Below are 24,667 nucleotides of genomic sequence, written 5' to 3'. Positions count from 1 at the left end.
TTCCATTCGAGGCAGCAATAAGTCTCAAACCAATCTCTTTAAAATTGACTTAGAGTGTTGATTTATGAAGATAAATGCTCATCACAAATGGACGCACATGCACACACGCATACACCCACAGTGTGACTCTTCACTTGGAGAGGAAACTCGGGGCGGAAGAGATAACGAGAAGAGGCGAAGAGGGTTAATGACTCCAATACAGAAAGAATGCTTGACTTGGACTTGAGTGGCACACATGCACAGGCCAGTTTGATGCAAATGAGTATTATAAATTAATGAGGCTGCCGACACTTCACCTCTTTTAATCTTCCTCCATCTCCTCATGTCATACAACTGCTCATTACTTGGTACTTTAGGGCTGGAGTGTTTTGGCAAAGGAGGTAGAACAGGTTGTCAAAGTGATGGCAATGGCTTGCAGGGTTTTGATGTTACTGAATGGGAAACCCTGATGACTCAATGTTTGGATGTGTTTGTGTTTTTGAACGTCGCCTCTGACATCAGCACGCTGTGTCTATATATAGATGAGCATAAAAATGCAGTGGTTGTCAGCAGGATTGTATAAATACATCACTATTAATCTTGAACAGAGATGAGGGTCTGTAAACTGGCACACCAGATGCTCTGTGTTAAAGAAGCAGTGTTTTACAGATCTATATGGGAAAGTGTAGAAAAAAAAAGAAATAAAAAAATTGGGAAAAATGGTGTGACCAGAAAGGTGACACACTTTCAAGACAGGACAAAGAAATCGTGAAAAATATGCTTGTGGGAGTCAGTATGAATTTCTTTTAATAAAGAAATTTAGCTAAGTTCTGATAAAACTGCTATGATGGCAGCAGTGATGCTAATCGCTTCAGGGGTTGCAACTGTTTGATCCTGCGGCCGATGATTAATCTCGTCCAATTTTGAGTGATGATAATCAAACCATTGAAGTTTGGGGAATTTGGATTTGTCGGATTACACGTTACACGCTGTAGTCTCACGGAACTTTGGGCATCGCAAATGGAGAGGAAATAAGAAAAATAAAAGCAAGCACACTGCAACACATCCTCTCTCCTGGCTGCCCACCTTCTCTCGTCATTGCTTCTTCAGTTGTCCTTTACCTAATTTAAAGTGAAAGTGACCTTTTGTGAACATGCGACGGCAAACACGCATGCACAGCAATGACACCCTGTGTGTGCGCACGTGTTCGTGTGAGTGCAGGAGCGCGTGTGCACGTCTTTGTGTGTGTCCACCACTACGGGACATGAAATGCAATTACATCTGTCCTTGGGAACATTTCAATCGCTCTTTGTCGACTTCAGGCAAATTACCTGTCAACACTATCACACACACTTTACATATAAAGCAAGTATGTGTTATGAAGTGCAACGGATTGGTAGAGCAAGCATTTCTAAGTGGAATGACAACTCATCTGCAATGATTTCCGCGCACGGGATGATTGAAGGTGGTAAGAATGGTGAGGTCACACTGGTTCAACAATTTCTGCCTAAATATTAAGATTCTAGGGTCAGAATGTTCGATAAACATCATAGCCGTGTCTTATATCAGCAGTTTAGAATACAGTAGTGGTTGTCTAATTGGGCAGAGGACATAGGGTCAACTGAATGTCATTCATGTCATGGCTGATTTGCGAATATGAGCCGTGTGATTGAATGGCGTTCATGTGCATGAGCAACTGAATAATCTAAGTGCGTAGTCACGATCCTCAAAATAAAACACTGGTGAATAATCTCTAATGTCCACATGACAGCAATACCAGAGAGGACTTGAGAGGTAACTGGCGGACACTACGAACAAGCAAATACGAGACATTCTGCGAGGAGGTGTTGCTGTTGTGGAACAGGCGAGTACGAGGCTCACAGTGCAGAGTGACTTCAATTGTGTTTCCGCCATCCCTCAGCCCATCACTGCCTCTCAATTAAATTCTAATCAATGGGAAAGCCTCATTATCCTCTCTGACTGCAATGCTGCGGAATTGATCTCAGTCCCGGTGGTACTGTTATACAATACTAAATTATAACTCGCTGGTCAGGAGGCCCGCCGTTGGTGCATATAAGATAGCTAGCACAGAAGGATGTGATGCCAGTCGGTACGTGATTTTCACAGCCAGTGATTGGAAACTGACGATAGAATTTTTTTAAGTCAGTAATCATAAGCTAAAATTTTTCAGGTTAAAATGCACTACTCCAAATAATAAATGTTACACTTCCTTTGCTGCAACGGATTCCTTACATCTTTAAATAACAATGTCTCAGTGTCTACATTGCTCTCTTTGATTCAGCAGGTAAAAAAACAAAAAACATTTCCTCGTTTCCTTTGGGGAGCGCTGAACCGTCGAAAAACTCCACGGACCCATTTGTCAACGTTGACCTGAAACACCCCAACTTTCCATGGACCCATCTAGCCGTCTTCCCTCTTGTCCTCAGGTACTTTTGTCTTTTTTCAAATCTTTCCTGTGTGAGCTCCTTGACTTCAAACGCTACCCACACCAGCCCAAAACCCCCACCATAAAACCACCAAAAGTTTGATAACATTGCCGGAAGAGGAAGATAAGTGGAAAAGGACAGAGAAGACGGAGAGGGTGCAGCGGAATAGATAAATTAAGGTGATGACATGGCGGGCTGTGCATATCACATCTAGGCCTTCAGTTAAGGGCTACTTCGTAAATAGCCCTCATAATGCCCTCATATATGACATCACGACTGGACACACATTTACGTACTACTGGGTGTTGGATGTCGGCTCATGAGTGCGAGCTTGTCCTGACAGGTCCGTCTTGAAAATGACCTTGCAAGTATATCTGCAATCAAATCCAACAATTTCCCCTCCTGCCACCATTATGGGTTAAAAAAAAGCAAGAATATATTTTAGATTTTGGAACGGTAAGACTGATGTGGATTTGTTGATTCCGCGTAGCCTCGCCCTCTCACAAAAGATTACTCAATCACAAGACACGTGAGCACCTTCAACGTGAGGCCTGCGAGAAGTCTTACAGTCATCAACTCGTGATCTGATTGTCTGTCGCAACTTTCTATAGACTCTAAGAGCCCGTTCACGCACACGGCAAGGGCACGATTCATTCAACAGCTACACAAGCTAGCTGAATTATAATTAGATGAAAAATATAACACTATAATACAACATGAATGATATGTATATATATATATATATATATATATATATGAAATCAGAATCATTATCTTGCTTGTGCTAACCTTGCTGATGAGCTGATCATTTGAAGCAGGTGTGTTGCAGCAGGGAGAGATGGAAAACAGGCAGGAACAGGATTGAGGAGCCCTGTCCTACATCATCCAATCTCTCTTTCAGAACAGACAGAAGGCTATGGTTCTCTCATTAAATCCTCTGTTTGTGATACATGAAGTCAACCACAACATTGTAATCCAAAAGCTCAGGAGATCAGTGTAGGTGATGCGACGCTTTAAGGACTACATATTAAGGACTCCGCAGTTGAAAAACGAGATTGCCAAGACATGTCGCAAATGACCTAATAACTAAAAATAGTTGCATTGGAAAAGCGGTTCTCTGCAGCATTTGCGTAACGGGGAAGACATAACTGTAGAAACCTATTTGTAACCACCGAAGCCTGACGTGTGAGCGGGTGCATCATAAACATGTCTCGGTCAGACAGAATATAACAGGCTATCTAACATCGGACATAGCTTAGCTTAACACTTAAAATGTCAATGTAAATGTATCAAACACCAGCCCAGAAAAAGAAAGGAGAAGCACTATTCATATTTGTACACTTGAGGTTCTGGGAGAATCTTTGAACACACACACACACACACCCACGAATGCTCAAGTTTCTTGTTCAGCCTGACAGGAGCTCTTAAGTTGTCTTTCATGTTAATGGATGTAGCGAAGCTTCCTTTTTTTAGAGTCAGCAGAGCCAAGTGCTGTATGTTGCCTGGGTAGAGAAAGAGAGGCAGGGGCAGTCAAATAAATTGTGTATCCAATAAAACATGAATAATAACATTTTCTTGAGAGCCCCCTGGCACGCCCGCCATGTGCTCAGAGCTTGTTCACAGATTGTCACAAGGGGACATTCTCACAAAGTATTTTCCCGTCCATCCCAGCCAGCCCAGCTCACTCGTTTGCCTCAATTAAGACTGACTTCACGCCCCACGGAGCTTTTCATCATAACATCGAGGCGAGTGAAACAAGGAAAAGGCTCATTTTAGCAATATTTAATTCATGTCACTCTCACTGCGCGTGTCTCTCCATCCGCTGTCTTTTAGCATAGCTCACTGCCCTCACACATGGGGCTCTGGCTCGGGGCTAGGATAATGCACAGCCGAAGTCAATGGACGATTCTTCGGACACAACACTAGTTCACTAGAGGAACATGACTAAAATAATATAAGCAACAGTTTCAGACAACGGATTCATGTCACACACGAAGCCCCCTTCCTTATCAAAGACAGTCACCTCAATTTCATTAACACCCTCCTTCGGTTCTGGTTGTGTCCTCATGACACTGAAAATGACCGCAGTTGCCGCATTCTCAAAAAACAAGGACACAGCCCTGACATTCTGAGCAACCTCTAGCCCATTTCCATTAAATACTCAAAAGTGCAGTCGACCATCAATTGAAAAAAAAAAACTGTAATCTCAATGCAACATAGAAACTACCTTATCCTAAAACCACTGCACTGAAGTCTAAGATACCATAAACCACACCATAATTTCCTCACACGTCAAATTCTCTGCATATGACATATGTCCCAAGGAGTATCCCAGGGCTTGGTACTTGGTCCTCTTCTGTTCATCTTTTACATCATGGTGTCCCATTTTCGATGCTGCACCAATGACATCCTGATCTCCACCAAATTCAATCTTCTCCACACCAACCAACTGGTTCACAGACATCATATGTTGCAAACTCTCTTCAACTACGCAATTATTCCATCCAAACTCGACTAACTAACATTATTCTCACTGGTGCTTTCACCAAACTTCTCAATAATCTTTTGACTCAACTCAGCTGCTCGCTTGTTCACCCAAATCTACTCCTGTAACCTAACAAGACCTCTCCCAGTAACTTTGTAAGCTCAGTTCAAAGTCTTTCTCCTCATTCACAAAGCCAACCAAAATCAGTCCCACTCCTCTGGAACTCGATCCGCAAATCCCTACGAGACTAAATGAGAGAAGAAGACGAGGACTTACCAAAAGATACTAAAACTAACAAAACAATGTACATTTCACCAAATTGTTTTTTTTTTTTTTGTGTGTGTCTCTCACAACTTTTGCATTCCTGTTATTACCATACAAAATGTCTCTGTGTCCTTTCATCAGCCAATCCTCCTTCGTCTTCGTGTACAGTCCGAGGAGCAGGAGGTCCATTTTCTTCTTTGCAGCTTGTCTAATGAGATCAAACTCAGAGCAAGCGAGTGTTGCCTGACCCCTGAGCACAGTGGATTTGTATTTAAATCCCAAAGCGGCTGAAAGGGAAGATGTTGCATCATTATAAAAGTAACTAACAAGCCTGAAGAATTTACTGCATCAATAGTTGTAGGAGAAAGAATCTATAAACCCCGCGCAGAAGCAGCAAGACGCATGAAGAGCGGAGGAAATACAAACTAATATGAGAAAATAAGATGATGAAAATGCCTGCGTCTGCATTTTAGATGTTTAAAGCAGTGTTCAAAAATTCCTGTTCAATATTATCATTAAGTCTTGCTGATGTCATCTCTGGTAATTAATGACTGAAAGTCAGAACGCTCGTTCAGCCTCCATAGATTTGCTTACAGGCTATCCAATTCCCATGATCCCTTCTCATTTTTAAAATTGTATTGGTTTCTTGGTTGATCTGCCTGAGAGATGGACAAATTCATGGAGAAAACATCCCCGAGTGTAGTGTTGCTCTAATTATGTTCCCGTAAGATTAGATAAGATAATGATTTTATTGCATTTTTTTAGAAAAAAAAAATCGAGAGTGAGCAATTTTATTTGATATGACAAAATATGTAATTTGGACTTATGAGGCATTTTGTATTGTTCTTTTTTGACAATCGGAACGATGAGCCTTACAAGCTTTCATTCTGAGATGATTACTGCCTCGACTTGACACGTCTGTCACATGACTTGGGGAGCATTGTAATCAATTAATCATGTGAGTGATTGTTGATTACCTGTGTCAGAAGCATTAGATCTAAGTTATAGAACAGTGAATTTCTGCGGTATAGAGATGGATGGAAGGATGGATGGAAGGATTAAAATGAGACAAAATTGAACACAATATCAATTGGCTACAACTGGAAGTGGTGGAATTGATTCCGTAGTCTGCCGCGTGAAGAAAAAAATCATGGCATAAGATGTTCCATTTTGTTCTAAATAGAACATTTCTAACCATGAATTTTACTTAACATTTCTCTTTTCTCATTTGCAAACTTGCAGTTACTTTTTACTTTTAGCGCATGCACTTGCAAGTGCTGAAATTCTCATGCATAAACCACCACAGCTGCTGACTCACTTGGCTTAATGAGCACCAATAGGCCCGTTGTTTTGTCGCGAGCATATCCATTTTTCAAGCTTGGAAAAATGGATTTTAATCTTTCATGTAAGGCATTACACTACAGTGTGTTAAGTTCCAAAGAGGGGTGACTTTTAGATGTTTCCCCTCCTCCGAGACACCTGAGAGACACTTGATAATGTTCATGATCGAAAGAGGCTCTCGAGGACTGGCTTGGGCAACCCCGTTCAGTTAGTCGCAAAAGTCGATTGAGACTGGTGTGGAGTGACAGTGGTCGGTAAAGGTCACGTGCGATACCAGTCAGTCACTCACTCAACTCTGCTCGCTTCTACTTTAACAGTGACTGACGAGCCGTGCTAAAAGACGCATGGCGTTAATCAGCTGATGTCGCTCATAAATAAATAATATTAAAAAAAAAAAAAAAAACTTGTAGCGAGTACAAGGATTAAGACACAGGATTCTGTTTGCGGTGAAAGAGGATAATATCATCTTAAATGCCTATGCTCAAAAAAAAAAAGGAGTGAGGCACGCTTCTTCATTTATCCTCAAACTGAAGTATTTTTTTTGGACTACAAACACGAGAAATGAAGAGACCTTTCGCAGCTCCCAACTGCGCGCATCTTATCAATATATTAGCCAGGCTTAAACTGAGATGACAAAATTCTTTCCCAGAAATGCTCCGTTTCTCCCCCCGCGGGTGTCTCTTTAGACTCGCTGTGACTGAGCTGACTTTATATTTATTGGAAGCTTTGCGAGCGACTGACATGAGGCCGGTCAAGCAGATCAGGAATTCAATTTACCTCAGAAGAAACCTTGGGATAATCAACAAGAACTGCATAAGAGACAGATAGACGGGCAAACACACGTACGCACATACAAAGGTTTGTCAGACATTCAAACACACGACAAACAAACGAGGATTAGTGCGATGATTGCCAGTTTGCTTATTCTTGTCACGCATGGAAGCTGATACACCCGTTTGCACTCGGGCCAGGCAAACAGTTTGGATGGATGTTAATGCTAAATTATTTCATCTGCAATGAAGGATTGGGTGCAAAGTGGCATACAAACTGTGAGGTTTCAAATTTAAGACCAACCAAGCTAATGGTTGACGAGAGTCCAGTTTGCTTTTGAGCAAAGCATTGAAACTTTAATTGACATTTTTGAACAAATTCAGAGAGCATGTCAAGGCTTTCCATTGGTGTCAGCCATGTCATGCAAAGTGATTATATTTAATGAAAACTAACGTAAAAAATAAAACTTAAAGAGAAAAAACAATTTTCATTAACTACATAATTTAAAAAAAATAAGTCAAAATTGCATTTTAGTCTATGTTCAGACTGCAGGTGAACGTGAACCTAATCAGATTTTTTTTTTGTTTTTTACCTGGATTAGACTTTTTTTAAATATTCTTTCATTTTCACTTTTAAATGTGGCCATTGATCAAATACAAAGTGGATACATGGTTGTAATGCAGGTGTGTCAAATTAATTTTGGTAGTTGTGGTTACCCTCAGAGGGCCGTTATGAACTCATATAAATGTATGATCACCTTACGTTATCACATATTGATGAAAAGAAAGCCAGTATGCTTCTTTGTTTAAAAAAAGTTCACTTTTTTTCAAAAGGGGAGGATTGGTTACAAATAAATGGCAATATCTTATATCTCAATGATGTGAAATGTGAAGAAAATGTGCTAGCAAAAGGAAGTTGACGCACATGATTTGCCCTTTGCGGGCCACATAAAGTGAAGTTACCGGCCAGATCTGGCCCCCGGGCTTTGAGTTTGACACCTGTCTTGTAATGGGACTGTGCTTGTATTGGACAGATTCGAAATGTGAAAGTATTCTCCAATGACAAAAAGCACAACAACATGAAAACCAATATCCCCTTTCTCCCTATCTCGGCTAACACGGTTAGCACTTCCATCTTGAGCTCTTGCCAATTATTAGAAAACGACCCTGGATAAGATCGATTTGATTGAAACGGGTCATAACTTTTCATTTTTACCATGTCAGGTCAAGCCATTCACTTGATTTCATTACAAGAGAACGGGCTTTTACGGCTACTGACCCGCCTGTGCTACAGCATCAAATGCAGCAAAAGAGAGATGAAAGGGACGGAGCAACTGAGTGATGGGACACTCACTGAGATGTAAACGTGAACTATCGCTATTAGAGAGAAGTCTCCAGAAATACAAGATGAGGGACAATTGGAAAGGGCAGCTTTGTGTACGAGGATGGGCGGCGGGAAGCAAACCTGCTAAAAGAGGCAGCCTGCGGTTTTATTTCCTGTTCCTGTCTGTATAGAATTCCTGGAGCAGTGAGATGCAAATTCTCATCTGTCCGTTCAATGCACACACATGTTCACATTTGTTTATCAGTGACACAGACTCATGTCAAATTCACAACAAGGTGAGGTAAGTGTTCAGTGAGAGAAGTCTAATCGTCAATGTGAGAGCACGACAAGGATGTCATTAGCGTAGAAACAAACGTGCCAATTATAAACACACTCAAACTCGCATTGGGCGAATATTGATGAGTATGTCTCAACAAACTCAGCACACACACTCTTGATTATCATCGGCCAAGGTATGTGTGAGGAAGCAACGGGAGCTCTGGTTCAGCACGGGGAAGATGTTCAAGTAGCATGACAGTGGGAGTCGGGCCAAATGAAAACAAACGTCCCCAAAAGAGTAATTGGACATAAATCATGCTGCATTCGGTCTCCCCTCAGTCTATTTGCGATTTATTCGACACACAACAAAACAGCCAAGCATCAGTGTGCATCTGTTTTTGTGCACGTGTGTGTAATTGTACCGCCCGAGGGGAGACAGCAACAGAAATGGATAAATAATGTTCTTTGATCAGAGTACAATCGCACGTGGACGCACAAGCACACACGCACATTTAATACAGTCGGCATCAACGCTGCCGGAAAAACTTTTGATTTTTTTTCTCAGCCTCAAGCATCTCATCGCAGTGACAGCAAGGTACACGCATGCATGTTTGCGTCGACAAATAGGATGTATGGCAACACTCCGTTCTTGTTGTTTGAAATAAAATGTACGACGTTATTCGCATATTCGGCCTGTCCTTGGCTTACATTGTATGCTTGATTTATTTCTAAGGTGATGCTTTTGGTGAAGGAAAAATGAAATGAAATAAACTCACTGTACGATATGAGTGGTTCTTAAAATCCAGTTCAACTTCAACTACAAAAACTATAATGTCATGTGTGGAAAAAGAAAGTCACATTTCAAGTAGTTTAAAGCATTCACGCTTCACAACACAAAATAAAACACACAAATATGTTCACCACAGCTCATCATTTTTATTCAAATGTGTCCTAATTAAGATATTTTAAAATTGTTGCGTGATTTGCTTCACGTTATTGAATCTATAAAGTTGATATTTTACCAGTGTTGGGATGACTAGTTTTATTTTACGGTGGAAATATATTCAGTGAAAAGTATCGCCTTACTGTGCATTTTATGTCTGGTCTAATTGAGTCTTTTTTTTGGGGTGGCTACTATAAAACACTTGTCTATCTATGTGCCTGGAATCCTGCAAATCAACAACCAACTGGCTCCGCCCTAGATTGAGCTTGAGCTCGATGTGATAAAACAAGATTCTGGCATTCTGTGTCCACAGGGAAAAGTAACGAAGCAAGCGGACTCAAACACATGAAACTTGGGATTTAGCCAACATGATTGTAAAATGTAGCCGTCAAGGAAACATTTCACGACTAATTGAATATTTTTGTTTCATTCTCCAACATCTGTTTTAGGCATCCCCCTTAAAATAGAGGGAAAATCAGCTGCAGCAGCAAAAGACAACAAATAAATGGAGTGGGGGGCTGGTGCATGTCACATATGTGTTGCGCCACATTAAGTCACATACTAAAAATGCCGAATGAAGAGCGTTCGTGACTAACGTGATCCAGTTGGCATTACAGGCTTCGGAGCGAGTCGATAACCATTTAAGTGTGAGAATTGCATGAAGCCCATGAACAAGTCGGGCTAGACATCTACCCACACAATTAAAGCGCTGAAGGAATGAGGGCGTGCAATAATTAAAGCGTTGATGCAAGGAAGCAAGAAAAGAATGAACATGCACCCAGAGAGTGCGAGTAAAGAGCATGAAGAATTGAAATTGGAAAAAAAAAATTCCCTCCAACAATCAAGATCATTGACTACAGAAAAGAACAATATTAATCAATCATGTATTATTTTCAACACAGGAAAATGATACATTATTCAACAAATAGTTTGCGCGATGTTTGGAAGGGACTAACACAAGGATGTGGCAACATTGATCTAATTAACATAAACAAGGATGAACAATGCGCAAAGAAGACGAAAACAGCAGTAGAGACGTAAACGACATGTTTTCTTCAAAGGGATCGCTCTCAAATCAGATTCTCAAGAGTTTCCTGTGTTTTTGACCGGGAGCCATCAGTATGAGATTTCGCCTCCATGTGACGGGATGAGGAAACACTCGCTCACATATGCGCAAACAGGGAGTGCACGCAAAGCCAATAAAGCATATACATGGGGAAATTTCACACACAGCATGAAGGCGTAATCACAAAGAGACAAACATACTGAGGGTCTTACAAGGCACAATCAGCGGTGGCAAGCGTCTCCTCATATTTCACATGAGGATTTAAAGAAAATCTGGATGCAACAAGGCGGGGAGAGAAAACGCATAACCCCCACCACCAGAAAGTTTAAGGAAGAGTGGAGACGTGGGGAAACCAGCAAAGGTAAGGATTCATCCAAGTGTACACTGGAATGATTGTATGACAGGTTCTTGTTGGAGATAACGGCACCGCACATTATTATCATAACAAACTACTTACCAATTAATCGGTCGATAAAAGATCATTTCAATTTAAGAATGAAAACTCTTTGTTATATACACAATAGTAATCAGTCATTTTGAAATTATTTTGAATATAATAAGTCCAAGGGGAATACCGTTTGATTGCAATGTTATAGAACCACTGAAGAAGTGGTCTCAAACTTGCAGTTTGGGGGCCATTTGCTGCCCTCAGGACAATATTTTGCGGGCCCCGACTTGACATCAAAGCTCAATATAATATATCTAACTTTTTTTGCCGTGAAACTACCCTGGGGAAAAAAAATTAAAATTACTTCTAGGCTACCATAGCTCAGGATGGCTTTCGGCGAAATGTAACTCTGAAGTGACACCAAAATATCCTGTGACCCAGTCCCAGGCTTGTCTTTGTCAAAATCTGGATGCAATAAAGCCTCCAGTTTAATGAGCGTGGCAGTGTTCTGTCTTTTTTGTTTATGCTCCCACACCTTTGAATACACCGGACTCAGAGAAGCAAGTTACCATCTGAACAAGCCAAATTCAGCGGCCAGTTGGCACCGTATTACAATCCTGAGTTTGAAGGTTCTGACAGAGAAGGGAAGTGAGCAAATCGGGGAGTGTGACTACATGGAAAAAAAACAGCGACTGAAGGGTGATTTTGGGGTGCAGTAATATTCACAGGTGCGGGTTATTCTCAAGAAATTATGGGGGTTGGGAGTGACTCTTCATATTGTGTAACAAATTATACGCATAAGACATAGAAAATTCTAATTGCTCAATAATGGATTTGGTCATAAGTATTGTATTTGTTCATGAATGCAAATGAGAAATTTCATCACGATTGCCAAATAGTATGAATGCTTCGAATTTAGCCTGTTTTACTCAAAGTCTCTGGGGTCATTTTCCCAAAATCAAGAATCCATCACGACACGTTTCACATTGTTTCTCAGGAGGTCCCTGATAAGTTGATGTAATCATCAGAAACACATTTCTGACTCACGGGAGTTTCACATGACTACACAGGGAAAATAAATAGGAACTTAACCTAAAGGCAAGATGGTATGAACGTGTGCGTGGGTGTGCGATACACCGGCCGAACATTTTGATCTGAAGCTCATCGATGAGCCACGAGGAACGAAGCAAATTGCACAGGGGAGAAGAAAAAAAACAGACAAAGGTGTGGGCTGAACACATGAAAGTGGAATAATCCCTCTCTTGTCGGCGCCTGCAGAGAACACACTCATAGTGTCAAGGAGCTGAATCGCTTCACTCAGAGGATATGAGTCTTTAGTGCGCTCGAGAGAATCTCTGTTTACTCTTGAAATAGGCATTGTGTTTGGTATGTGCTGATCAGAAGAGTCTGTAATTCCTTTCCATTCAGCCTCACCTCTGGTCAAAGGGATTATTATCCTTCAGTCCTTTATTCCACTGATTGGTCGCACAACCTCATTTGCTCCCCGTCGCACTTCCTCCGACCCCGCCCTCACTACCTTAAATGGCATTCTTAAATGTTGGCACGAGACTGCAGAATCAATAAAGTATAACCACAGTCATTTTAAGACATTTGTATATTTACTGTCAATTAAGGAGATCATTGACAAGAGGTTCGACAGGCCTGATAGCGCTTTATGATGCTTGTTTTATGGCGGGTCCGATTTTTGCGGGAAATAGGCTGAGGCGGTTGTTTTATGGCACGAAAGATCAGGGAGGGTGTGATCAGTGATCCAGTGGCTCCACAGTGCTGCAACTTGAAGGGAATTCCCCTCTCTTAAAACATGATGAGAAAAGAAATGATAACCTTTTTCCAAAGAAAAACGCATGATCATCTCTAATAATAAATAATGGGTTAACACAGCCGTGGGAAAACTACGGCCCGGGGGCCGCATGGGGCCCGTTAAACTTTTTAATCCGGCCCGTCGAACTTGAAAAAAAATTAAATGAATAAACCTTGTTAATGTTTTATTTTCTAAATAGTGTGTTTATTTCAAAGACATATATATATATATATATATATACATATATATATATATATATATCGTTGTAATGCGTTTGTTCACTTTCATTTAAAATTAAATATATATATTTTTTCTCTGAAGATGTGAGGTTCCCAAAACACTCCAGCCAAAATTTGAGAACACATTGTGGCCCGCTAATCAAAAAGATTGCCCACGTCTGGGTTAACATATATTGCATGACAGAGTGAATGAAGTAGTCATCCTCCTGTGTTTGGATGGGGGGTCAAATTGGTCAGATAATTTGGCTACTTTATATTTACGAGGTGGGTGACAAAAAAAAACAAAAAAAAAAAACCTTCGCATTACGGTCCATGAAAATGGAATGGTCCAACAAACATCTGAATTTGCAGCAGAGGCAGGTGTTTGTGTGCCCTTGCATAACATTTTCAACCGTGTTTTGTCGACCTTTAACTACTGCTTTTGAATGCCTGAATCTGTCTAAACCTGTGTGCATTCATTCAGAGGAAGTTATAATAACATTTTCTTTCATTTCTCAACTGAAATGCATGCCTATTGAACCGGAGCTTTTTTGGTGTGCACTCCATGCACTTTAAAAAAGCACATTTTTTTCGGTTACTTACCTTTCCTGCTTGCCTTCTGCCACATTACTCTCTTTATCTACATTCTAATCTTGGTGACGCACAGATACGAGCTCAACTGATACTTGCAAGATGCAAGTGACAGTTCTTTCCCTCTGAAAAACAACTCTTAATTTATACAGTACACGTCACTCCGATTCTAGCTGCAGCTAAGGTGGAGAAAACGAACAAAAATATTTTGGTGCACCGGAACTCTGTTTGGTCCAGAGGTCAGTCTTCTCTATTGCGTAAATGTACCCTTAAAAACAAATCAAGCACACTTCCATCAATCATATCCAATTTTCCAGCATTCATCCGTACCTTATCCGCCATGATCATGGATGAGCCTCCATGAATACCCAGGATGGGTATGAGGGTCTGCGAGGAAATAAAATCCAATATCTGGGCGATGGCCTCCTGGTCCGTGCCATCCCCAAACACCACACCATGAATCTTTGTCCCGGACATCAGGTCACACATGTGGGTGATGATGCTTTTCGGGTCAGTCTCGTTAACGAGCAGACTGACCACATTGACGTCGATAGGCTCCTCCTTGCTCCACAGTGCCCGGATGTCTCGGTCGGAGATGTAACGCGTGCGGCCCAGGATCACCGCGATATTTAGGACCGGCACTTTCTCAGAGGCTCCTCCACTTCGCTGCTTTTGAGCAACCACAGGGTTGGTGATAAAAGTCACCACCTGTAATAGTGTTAAAGAAAGCAGCACAGCATGACTGCCGCTGCCACAGCCCCAACCGCTGCTCCTTCTGCTCCTCCTCTTGCTTCTGGTGCTGCTGAGGGACATACTTCCGAACCACTTCAGCCCCTGCAGAAGAGAAAAGATGCTTTGTCAGAATACAATTCTTTGAGGGCTCGCGTGCGACATATGAATGCGGAACGACCTGGATGTTGCCGACGGCTGAGAGACACACAGGATGACTAAGAGTAAATTTTTCCAGTCACGACGACTCGGATTTTATAATGACGGCAACCGGGCCCGGACCACTGGTTTTCAATTAGTCACTGTTGTCCAAGGATGGCGGCAAGGCACTGACTGTGACAATGTTAACTCATTCACTGCCATTGACGTGTATAGAAGCCAAAACGAACATTCATTTTACGCGGGCTGGCAGTGAATGATCTAAAGACGCATATTCGAGAGGAGACTTCTTTGAGTAATTATTAGCCATGTATCCTTCCTTTATGTCCTCCTCTATTTCAATGTTACAATGGCGTGGTGATTATGAATCCACTTGCTGCATTAGCAATTGACAGAGTTTAGGTCACAAATATGATTGGCACAAATCACAGCTGACCAACTACTAGGAATGGTACTTTATGGAATTGTTGTGAATGACAACACAGGAGGCGAAGAAGTGTTGAGTCAATATTTTACTCTCCATTTCACAAAAACTACACCTATTACTGTTTTGATTGCCGTTTGTTTTTACGCTACACAACCGGGCAACAAGTAGCAATTCCTCCTATTCTAGAACCGGAAGTCTTTAGTCTCAACCCACAACCGCCCCTTGGCACAGCGCATTGAATGAATGCAGCATCTGGCTAACTGCTGCGTTACTGGATTTGCCATTGGAAAAGCGTCAACAGCGTAGTGCGGAAAAGTCGAGCGGAGTAGTTACTATGCGGCAGAAATGAGGCTTCAGTTCCAAAATGTTTACAAAATAAAAGACAAGCTTGTAATTCAAATGCATAGACCGGTAATAACATTGTCATAATTGACTGAAGGGTTAACATTTTCATCACATTTTTCATATCTCTTTTACTGTTTCTAATAAACACAATCTGAATGTTTTGGCTTTTTTGTACAATTAAAGCGTCACTACTAATTAATTTTTCCAACTGAATCCAATTAAACGCTCATGAAAAACGGTTCCGTCATCTTCCTGAGGTGGTGCAGATGGCTGTGTGTGGAGTGAGCTCGCCTGAGAAGTATGATAATGTGATGAGACAGTGCGTGAATCAGTGTGACAGAGCAGGTAAGACATGTAAGGATGACATCAGCTATTCTGTACCAACCGGGGCAGAAAAGTACATCAACATCATCGTCTCGCATGCTCTCCAATTTACGCCCTCATCTCCCTTGAGAGACGCGCTGGACACCCGGTGCTCAGAGAGCATGAAAGAGAGAGAGAGAGAGAGAGAGAGAGAGAGGGAGGGAGAGAGAGAGGTGTCAGAATGATATGAAACGTATGGCAATTTAGGGATTCAGTGACAGATGACAAGCTGACATATTTTGGTGTCATTGCACAGCCATCTTGCATGAGAAGTTAGTCATCTTTTATCACATCTCTGTTCAAATCGGAGCGGATTAAAGATGGGATCGTGAGATCATAAGAAACATAATCTTGGTGGTTTATATGATGTTCATTCGAGTTTACATGCAAGCTTTCCGCTATGAATTTCAGAGAAATTCAAGGATGAGTCCATTTCTAAAAATATTTCTTTTAAAATGGAATGTATGGCTCAGTCCAATAACCTTTAAAGCGGGGGTGTCAATCACTTTTTTTTCTCGCGGGCCGTCTCGTGGTTTTGGTTTCGCTCGGTGGGCCATTATGACAGTGAACCCATCTAAATCATCAGCATATTATTATCATTATTATATATACACAACAAACGAATGGATAACTAAAATTAAAATCAGAAACCGGGAAATTGTTGTTTAACTACAATTCAATTAATTTTAAAAACGTGATAGATAACAAAGAAAAAATTTGCAATATTTTAACGTTTTTAAAATTAATAACAATTTGCAATTTATGGTGTTTTTGCAAGAAACATGAATTTGGGCATGATTTGCCTTCACGGGCCACATAAAATGATGTGGCAGGCCGGATCTGGCCCCCTGGCCTTGAGTTTGACACCAACATGTAATTACATTATGGTTGTTTTCGTCACATCACATTTGGTTATTTTCTTTTCGCAAAGGCAAAACCTTCTGATTTACCTTGCTGAATTATGAGCCGAATCTTACAGGGAAGCTTTTGTGTCATTATCTATTTCCTAAAACAAGCAGCTGAACCCACGTCTCCTGTGCCTCACTGAGCATTAAGTACAGTTAGCCAGACCAGAGGATGAATCATCCAAATCTTGGTCCGTTCACAGGAGACATAGCCGCAATTCCTAATGGCTTCCTAATGTTGATCTCCTTCTACCGAAATGTCGTGGCAGCTACCGTGTAGTTTTGCTCTCATCAATAAATCAGTTTGACCCCTGTAAAGTATAATTTTGTTTACAACTTTGCCCACAGTCTAGCTCTAATGACGCTGTGATTATTTTCAGGACCACCATAAGTCCAGTGACAGGTGAATCAATCATTGACGCAATTACTTTCCACATGCAGCGTTGTCGTGAGGTGCAACATTTCAAACCAAGTGTGCAGGTCTATGTATCTGCAGGCATTTATTTCACTCGCATAATCGATTTTGGTTTCTCATCGATACTTGCGTCATGTTACAGTTTCACCAATCCAATGTGCGTACTAGTGACTCCATTTCACCAATTGTGCAAAGCCAGGTACCGTCGTCACATGACCACCACATGACCATCTCCATGGCCCCACAAAAGGTTTTTCAAAGTGACCTATTTATATGAAACAAATCTATATTTTCATTCCACATTGGCTCCGGCTCACCCACGACTCATGAATATAAGCCGTAAAATAAATGGATGGATGGACTATGAAAATGAACTGCGACGTCATGCACGTGAATATGGATTGTAGTCCGTTTTGAACTTTCTGTCCCTTGCCGCTTGAATGCATTCAAAAGAAGTGAGAAAAGCAATTTGCAACGTGTGCACAGTCACAACGATATAAAGGAAACACGAAAGACAGCAGAAATCAGGTGATTCTTTTATCATTAAAGAAATGTAAATATTTTGAATAAATGTGATGAATTATTGTGGCGAAATTTGTCTTAGTTTACGACCTCTGAATACGATTCCAGTTTCATCAGTTTGTGTGGTGCCCCCCCTTCCCATTCCTGGCAAATCTATCATTCCCTGTCGCTCACCGCCAAACTGCACTAACGAGCAAAACTCAATCATTTAAGACAGGGGTCTTCAATCCTGTTCCTCGAGGGCCGCGGTTCTGCCTGATTTCCATCTCTCCATGCTGCAACACGTCTGATTCAAATGATCAGGATTGTTATCAGGCTTCTGTAGAACTTGCTGATTATCTGATCATTTGAATCAGGTGTGTTGTAAGAAATGGAAAACCAGGATTGAGGACACCAGTTTTAAGATGAGGTTCAAATGATTCTTGCCCCAACCATGTCTGATTTATTTATTTTATTTTTTTTTGCTATATCAGATTGTAGCATACACATTTATTATCACCTTGAGCTTCTGACCATGTCTTCATTATTGAAAAAAATAAAGACCTTAAGACTTCTTCTAATAATAGTCAAATGTTGCACACCAAGTGGCCGTAAAGGTGCTGCAATGCCTGCATGCTGAGGTGGGCGAAACACTGTACAGTAAAGATCCATTAAAATATGGGCGGATCAAATTCCAATAGAGTGTCAGCATTTGGCTCAGGTCTGCGGCATCACTTCGGAACGTCAGACATTTATAGGAGGGGAGGGGCGGCGGGTGAACAGAGAAAGTTGGAAAAAGGCTGTGCCCAAGTAAAAATGCAGAAAATGCAATAAAAAAAAAAAGGTGGGAATCGCTCACATGCAAGGAACGAGGAAGAAAGCCGTAGAGTGAGCATGCAAGCCGAATGGGATTGAAGCAGTATGGCGTCACACAAAGGCTACCCCGCTTTTGGCACCACAACAGTGAACAATGTTTGGCAGGCACAGCCGTAATCATGGATACCAGTCACGCAAACACAATACACACACTCTCCTGCTACCAAAAAGCAGACGCAGTCTGATTGCACTTCTACACAACTGGACCAAAAAAAATCCAAATCAAGCATCTCCTCCTATGTGGCTGCCATTATCACGATATGGCTTCACCTCCACAAAGCCTGTTTTCTGGTTCACACATAACCAGCTTAGATTTGCATCAATAATTCATCTTGCATTATCGTTACATGATGATTGATGACTGCATTTACCACTGCAGTCATGATAGTTCTCTCTTGTAGCTTCCTAACTGGCATTAAAATGACATTAACGTACTCTATACATCTTATTTACAAAGTCTGGGACAGGATGGTTGAAACAGATGATGTTCAGTGTATGTTTTACTGTGCCAGGACCCAGAAGACGTAGGTGTGTGCATTTATGAACATGTTTTCTTTTTTTTGTCTTCTGACAAATTCCTTCTCTTCATTTATATTCATCCTTCAGTGTTTTTTTTCCCTACTGTCTACCCCCAATTTTATTATATTTTAGAGTGTCCTTGTTTTGTCAATATGACAACTCCATGGATGATTGTTAATGAATTCATCAAAATGTTTGATACCTTTTAATTACACTCTATTTACCAGAGATGTGGCCTTTACCCTATTTTTACGGACTGTCCTCTGTCCGCGACCTGCGCACCCTTCCGTCCTTACGCTCGTCCTCGTCCTTTCAAAGCGCGTCCATCCTTGCATTTCATCCCTCCCTCCCATTAAAAAAAAAAAAAAAAAAGTGTCCGTGCATGACAACAGGCTAAATCCAGAGGTTTCATAATTCATAAACATTATTTAGAGCTCGTTAGCCGGCTAATTAGCTATTCACATCCACTTACCGTAATTAACGGACTACAAAACACACCTGATTAAAAGCCACAATAGCTAAATTTAGCCATAAGAACGGATTTGTGCATAAATTAGACCCTTTGGACAAATAGCCTTGGTATGTGGTTAATATTATTTATATCTATACATAGATATTAATTTATATTAGATTAGATATTAGATTTCAGATTTTTGTTGTCACGAGGCCAATTCACAGATGAGCTCGGACCACGGTTGCTCTGTAGAAATGGCGGGAATTATTGCACTTCATCCTTTTGCTCAATTTAAACACACCTTAAGATGCTTATTTTGGCTCGCAATTGCTCCTTCCCGCAGCTGCATGTATCGCTTCCGTATTTTTGTCCACTATCTCTCGCTCACTAGTTAAAAGGCCTTCTATTTACTCTCTCAATGACTATTTTTAGTTAAATAAGGAATTTTATTATGTCATCTCTCTCAATTGTGTACCACTTATCCACGTGAGGCCAGAGATGACTCAAATTTCACACCCTTTGTCCCTCCCAGGGTGAGACTCAATAAGCTCCCGGGTCAGATCAGCTGCAATTTGTCCATCTTTCTCCGGGTCGGGGCCAGCTCGATGCACCTGGAACACCTCCAACGAGAGGTGCCCGAGGGCTTCACCTGAATCAGATGCCTTTGCCACTTGAGCTGACACCTCGTAGCATGACGGAGCAGCATCTGTACTCCAAGCAAGCTTGAATTTGCGTTGCTTTTCTATGTTTTGTGTGTAGTCGAATTTTACCCGCATATTTAAACACAGTCTTAACATCCTGAAGAAGCAATTTATTGCTTTGAAGCAGAGGAACGTAGCTTTTGACTCAGCGGTGTGGATCCTTTTACCAGCTACTAGTAGTAAATCACCAGATTGCCTGTTCCGGTTCACTGATGAGGCGCGAAAAGCCCTCCACATCAATACAAATGTATCTTAGCTACGCCTTGAGGTCCTAAACATCCATCTCTGACGTGGTCCATTTTTTGCACTGTTGACTCTACCGCCATGTTTGCAATTATGCTTAAACAAACACCCAATCAAACACCTCACATGAAGCGACTCGAAAAGATCATCGCAAATTTTCCTTCCCAAATGTCCAATACTTGCATTCCAGAAAGACAAACTGCCCTGACACCTCAAAGATTCACCCTGACTCACTTTGATAACCTGTTAGCTCTTCTTTTCAAGCTGTGATAAGATTCCCCTGTGAGTCTGAATAATGTCATCTCCATGTAGTTGGAGAATCCGGCCCAGTTGGTAAAAAGACACATTCCAAGACTCATAAGGCTCATTTACAATTACACATTTTGCAGGATGATTGGACCGAGAGAGTTGTGGCATACACTTTACATGTAGGTGTTGCTCTAATGAAGATGTGAAGTACAGTACATAGCGAAAGAAGCATGTGCAATGGCCAGACATGTTAAGGCCTGAGCCAAAACTGCCGATGACTTCCGCTGGGCTTCCCATTGGTGCTAATGCACATTGCACAGAGCAGATGGCCGAGAAGCGAGTGGTGGGCAGCAGAAGAAAAAAGTTCAATTACAACACATACACAAGTAGATGCTAAGGTCTGTGGTCACTAAAATGAGCATCTTTTCACACTATCAATTCATGACTTTAATGTAATCCAGTGTGGTGAAGGCACTACCACGAAAAACTGGTAGCTGCTCTAGCAGCATCGCACAAAGTACACTAACTGAGTTTTTTTTAAGTGTTTATTCATTGTCTATTTGGGACTGTTCGCAGTGCCTAGATTTGACGGGAGAATCTGCGCTAGTAGAGCCTTAATATAATGACGCAAGTATAAATCCTTTTTCACCAAAATAAAACAGTCTAATAAGTCTCGGAAGAGAGTTTAATCTAACTGACTGTAATCAAATTCGAAATGGCTGCAAGGAAGCCAATTTATTGCCTTTTTTTTTTTTAAATGAGTTTTCAGTTGGGAAAAAGGATTTCAAATGATTAATTAGCTACTAAAAACTTATTAGTTGACCACAATTTAAGACAAAAGGCAGTTTGGACCATTGGCGTGATGTTTCTGTTGTATACAGTTTCTAGTTGCCACCTCCAAGTATTATTTTTAGTGAACTCTAACAATTCAGAAGTTCTGTGCGTGGTTAAGGGGCTTAGCGCAATTTTGCAGGTTTCACACTGGATACATCTCAGGGTGACGCAGAAAGACAACAATTCAAACCCAACCGTAGAGTAGTCATCAATTAAGTTTACCTATTGTGCTTGTTGTTACTCAGTGAGAGGAGGAGTGTGGACAACCCAAACAAGCACAGGAACAATATGTAAATTTGACATCAAAGGTGCGCATTGAGTGTATTATATGACTAAAGAAAAAGCATGCACCTCTCGCCAGTCTAATTGTTCTTTTTAGTGCATCAATCCGTTGCTTGTCAGCTGGCAAGAAAAGCCTTCCAAATTTAGGGCCGTTCCATTTCTTTGTGACTTTCAACAGTTTGTCTCTTCACAGATTAGGCACATTAATAGAATGTTGTTAGTTTTTTTTTTTTTTTTTGAATGAATAAAAAGTCTATTTTGCGTTTGCTTCATGCTCAGGTGAACTCATGTCAGATAGCAGCTTTGGTAATTAAGCATTTACCATTTAATGGACATCACGTTACAATTACCAACATTTCTTTTTTTTTAAATCTATACGCCTTGCTTTGTGGTAGTGGGCAATAAATGATGCCGCAGTGTTCCTTTGCCAAAAAGCAAAGCAATTGTTTCCTTCCAAAATGCTTTCTGAGGACCAAGCTCTGAGGTTACTCCACAATGTATTCATGCATGAACATTAACAAAGATAATATATGCAATCCAGTAAAACTACATCATCCCGTCTGCAGCCTTGACAGCACTTGATTGATGGAATTAGTCATCTTCAACCAAACTATTTGCCACTTAGCATTATATAAATTCAGATTTGATGAAATTCCATCACATATAAGCTTCTAAAACTCTCCACTTTTTCCTCAGGTAAGCAGCAAAACCAGAAGGCAAAAGGCTTTGGCGGTGGCCTCAATCTACATGGGGGGAGGTGGGTTAATACTTTATTTCCTTTTTCTGTCAAAGAAATATGGATTGGCCCTCCATGGGCTGCAGCTGACGCCTTTACAGAGAGGGAGGAGGAGAGAACTGCGCTTCAACAACGTGACTAGAGCCCGAGAGCAGGAGGGAGGTTCAATTCGGTTCAATGAAGCCAACACAATACAAGAACGACCCCTACTGGTTAATAGCGGGACTACCTCCTGTATCCGCGGCAAAGACTCTTCTGTAGTCTTAAAATATAATTTTGCAAACCGCATAAACGAATTCGTCACGTTTCAATTGAGCTAGTCAAAATAAAATAACTAATAATGTGATTAGATAATAGAAAATAAGGAGTTCACAATGACAAAACGGACAATGAATCCTGGGATGGGACGTGCACGAACCAAAAGTTGTCCCAGTGAGGTGAAATAAACTAATTTAGATGGGAATCGGAGAATTATATCCTTCCTTTAATTTTCCTCAGTTATTCAGTAATATTTCTTCGAGTGTAACACGTTTTTGTCAAATTAGGCTCCTCACGTGTAATAAATGAATGAGGATGAATTTGCGCAACCGTACGTGAGATTCGTGCTTTTGATATCACATTTCACAGTCAAGTAAAGGGCGCTAATGAATTTAGGAGACGATAGGTGTACAAATAGCCTACAAAGGGAGTGCTGTTATAGTGATGCGCCTCACAGCAGCCTGCGCTCTCCTCACTGCGCAACTGGATGAAATATGAGCCAATTAGAGCGTGTGCCAGCGTCATGCAAAGATGATATTTTTCATTTATTTCATAATGTTTTCGTCGTTTTGCTTTCGGTTGAATACAAATTAGGCTTATGTTGTGTGGTGTCGATGCCGCACTTTGGCTTGGGTACGCCTGTGGGAAACCCGCAGAGCGCATCAGCAACGGGTGGAGAAGGTGTTGGATCCCCACCATGCAACATTCAAATAAAAAAAGACAACTACTTACAACATCTCCCTTCCACAAAGGTCCAAAATAGTAGCGTGAGATGACATTGCAACAGTCCCCTCTTGCCTCTGAGAAAGCGTGCAGCCTCGGATGGTGCTCACTCTCAAACACTGCACAGCAGGGGGGAAAACCAACCACCCGATATCTGGAGAGCAATAATTTCCACCGTGTCTCCCAAAAATGAGAAAAAATGAGTGAAATTCCACGGTGTTCTCACTTTGTGACGGCGCTACTGCAAAGAACATCAATGTTGTAGTAATCCAATCTTCATTGTGCGTGCGCCTGCGGCTGATTCTCCACTGCAATCTCTGCCGGCCCCGCGCATGGTGGGGGCTCAAGCAGCCTCTATGAGATCACAGCTCTCGGTATCCTGTCATTGCCGTCCCGGGGCTGAGGAGAAGGAAGAGGCAGGCTGGACGCGCACATTCATGGACCAGCAAAGAGCTCCCGCAGCCCGCAAAGCGTGCAGGCATGGGACCCGCTTTCTCTCGCTATCTCGCGCTCTCGCTCCCTCCCTCGCTTCCTCTCTCACTACCTCGTCGTGCACGTTTGTGTTTATGTGATGTGTGCACTGAATGTGCTCTGGTGCGTGAGTCTATTCCTCCGTGCGCTCTCACTGCAGATACGAGGGCAGCTGGACTCTTGGTGGTTCTTTCCTCTTTTCTCCTAAAGGTCCTTCAGGACGTAGAGAGTTGGGAAAATCGCACAACCTTCATCCTCGATTCCACACACATGCACGTTAAGCATTCAGCCTTTTTATGTTGAGGGGGGAAAAGACGCCGCTGCGTCTTTGGGGAATTTTTCTGGAGTCAATTCAGGTGGAAAGTGGAGCACATGCAGCAGAGCTGATAAATGGTGCAAAGAAGCAATGATGCATAGAAAAAGGATCAATGCTGATGAAAGTCATCTACTCCATCTTGAGTCATGAGTACTGGGCATGCATGGAAGGGAATTAACTACAATGGGTGTTGAGTGGGGGGGGGACTGCAAGATGTGAATATTGTTTTGTGTTTGCATTTGAA

General features: G+C 41.5%; 1 protein-coding gene across 2 annotated transcripts in view; it reads right to left on the bottom strand.

Annotated features, from left to right (window-relative positions):
* grin2aa (glutamate receptor, ionotropic, N-methyl D-aspartate 2A, a) overlaps nt 1-24,191 on the bottom strand; it is a 116,670-nt gene extending 92,479 nt beyond the window's left edge. The window contains exons 1-2 of one of the 2 annotated variants that reach the window (XM_088316099.1): nt 23,646-24,191; nt 14,248-14,751 (exon numbers count right to left, since the gene is read on the bottom strand). In XM_088316099.1, the coding sequence (XP_088172225.1) occupies nt 14,248-14,730 (483 nt within the window). In that variant the 5' untranslated portion in view covers nt 14,731-14,751; nt 23,646-24,191. Of the gene's footprint in view, nt 1-14,247; nt 14,752-15,962; nt 15,982-23,645 lie in introns of those variants that run through there. The other variant, XM_088316098.1, reaches the window with a different exon arrangement.
* Between the last annotated feature and the right edge of the window lie 476 nt (nt 24,192-24,667).

This window comes from Idiotropiscis lumnitzeri, chromosome 15 (assembly GCF_059441095.1).
Source record: "Idiotropiscis lumnitzeri isolate Australia: NSW breed Sydney's pygmy pipehorse chromosome 15, RoL_Ilum_1.0, whole genome shotgun sequence".
NCBI classification, from domain to species: Eukaryota; Metazoa; Chordata; class Actinopteri; order Syngnathiformes; family Syngnathidae; genus Idiotropiscis; species Idiotropiscis lumnitzeri.
The sequence above is the reverse complement of the archived record's forward strand: the minus strand, read 5'-3'. Positions and strand labels throughout refer to the sequence as shown.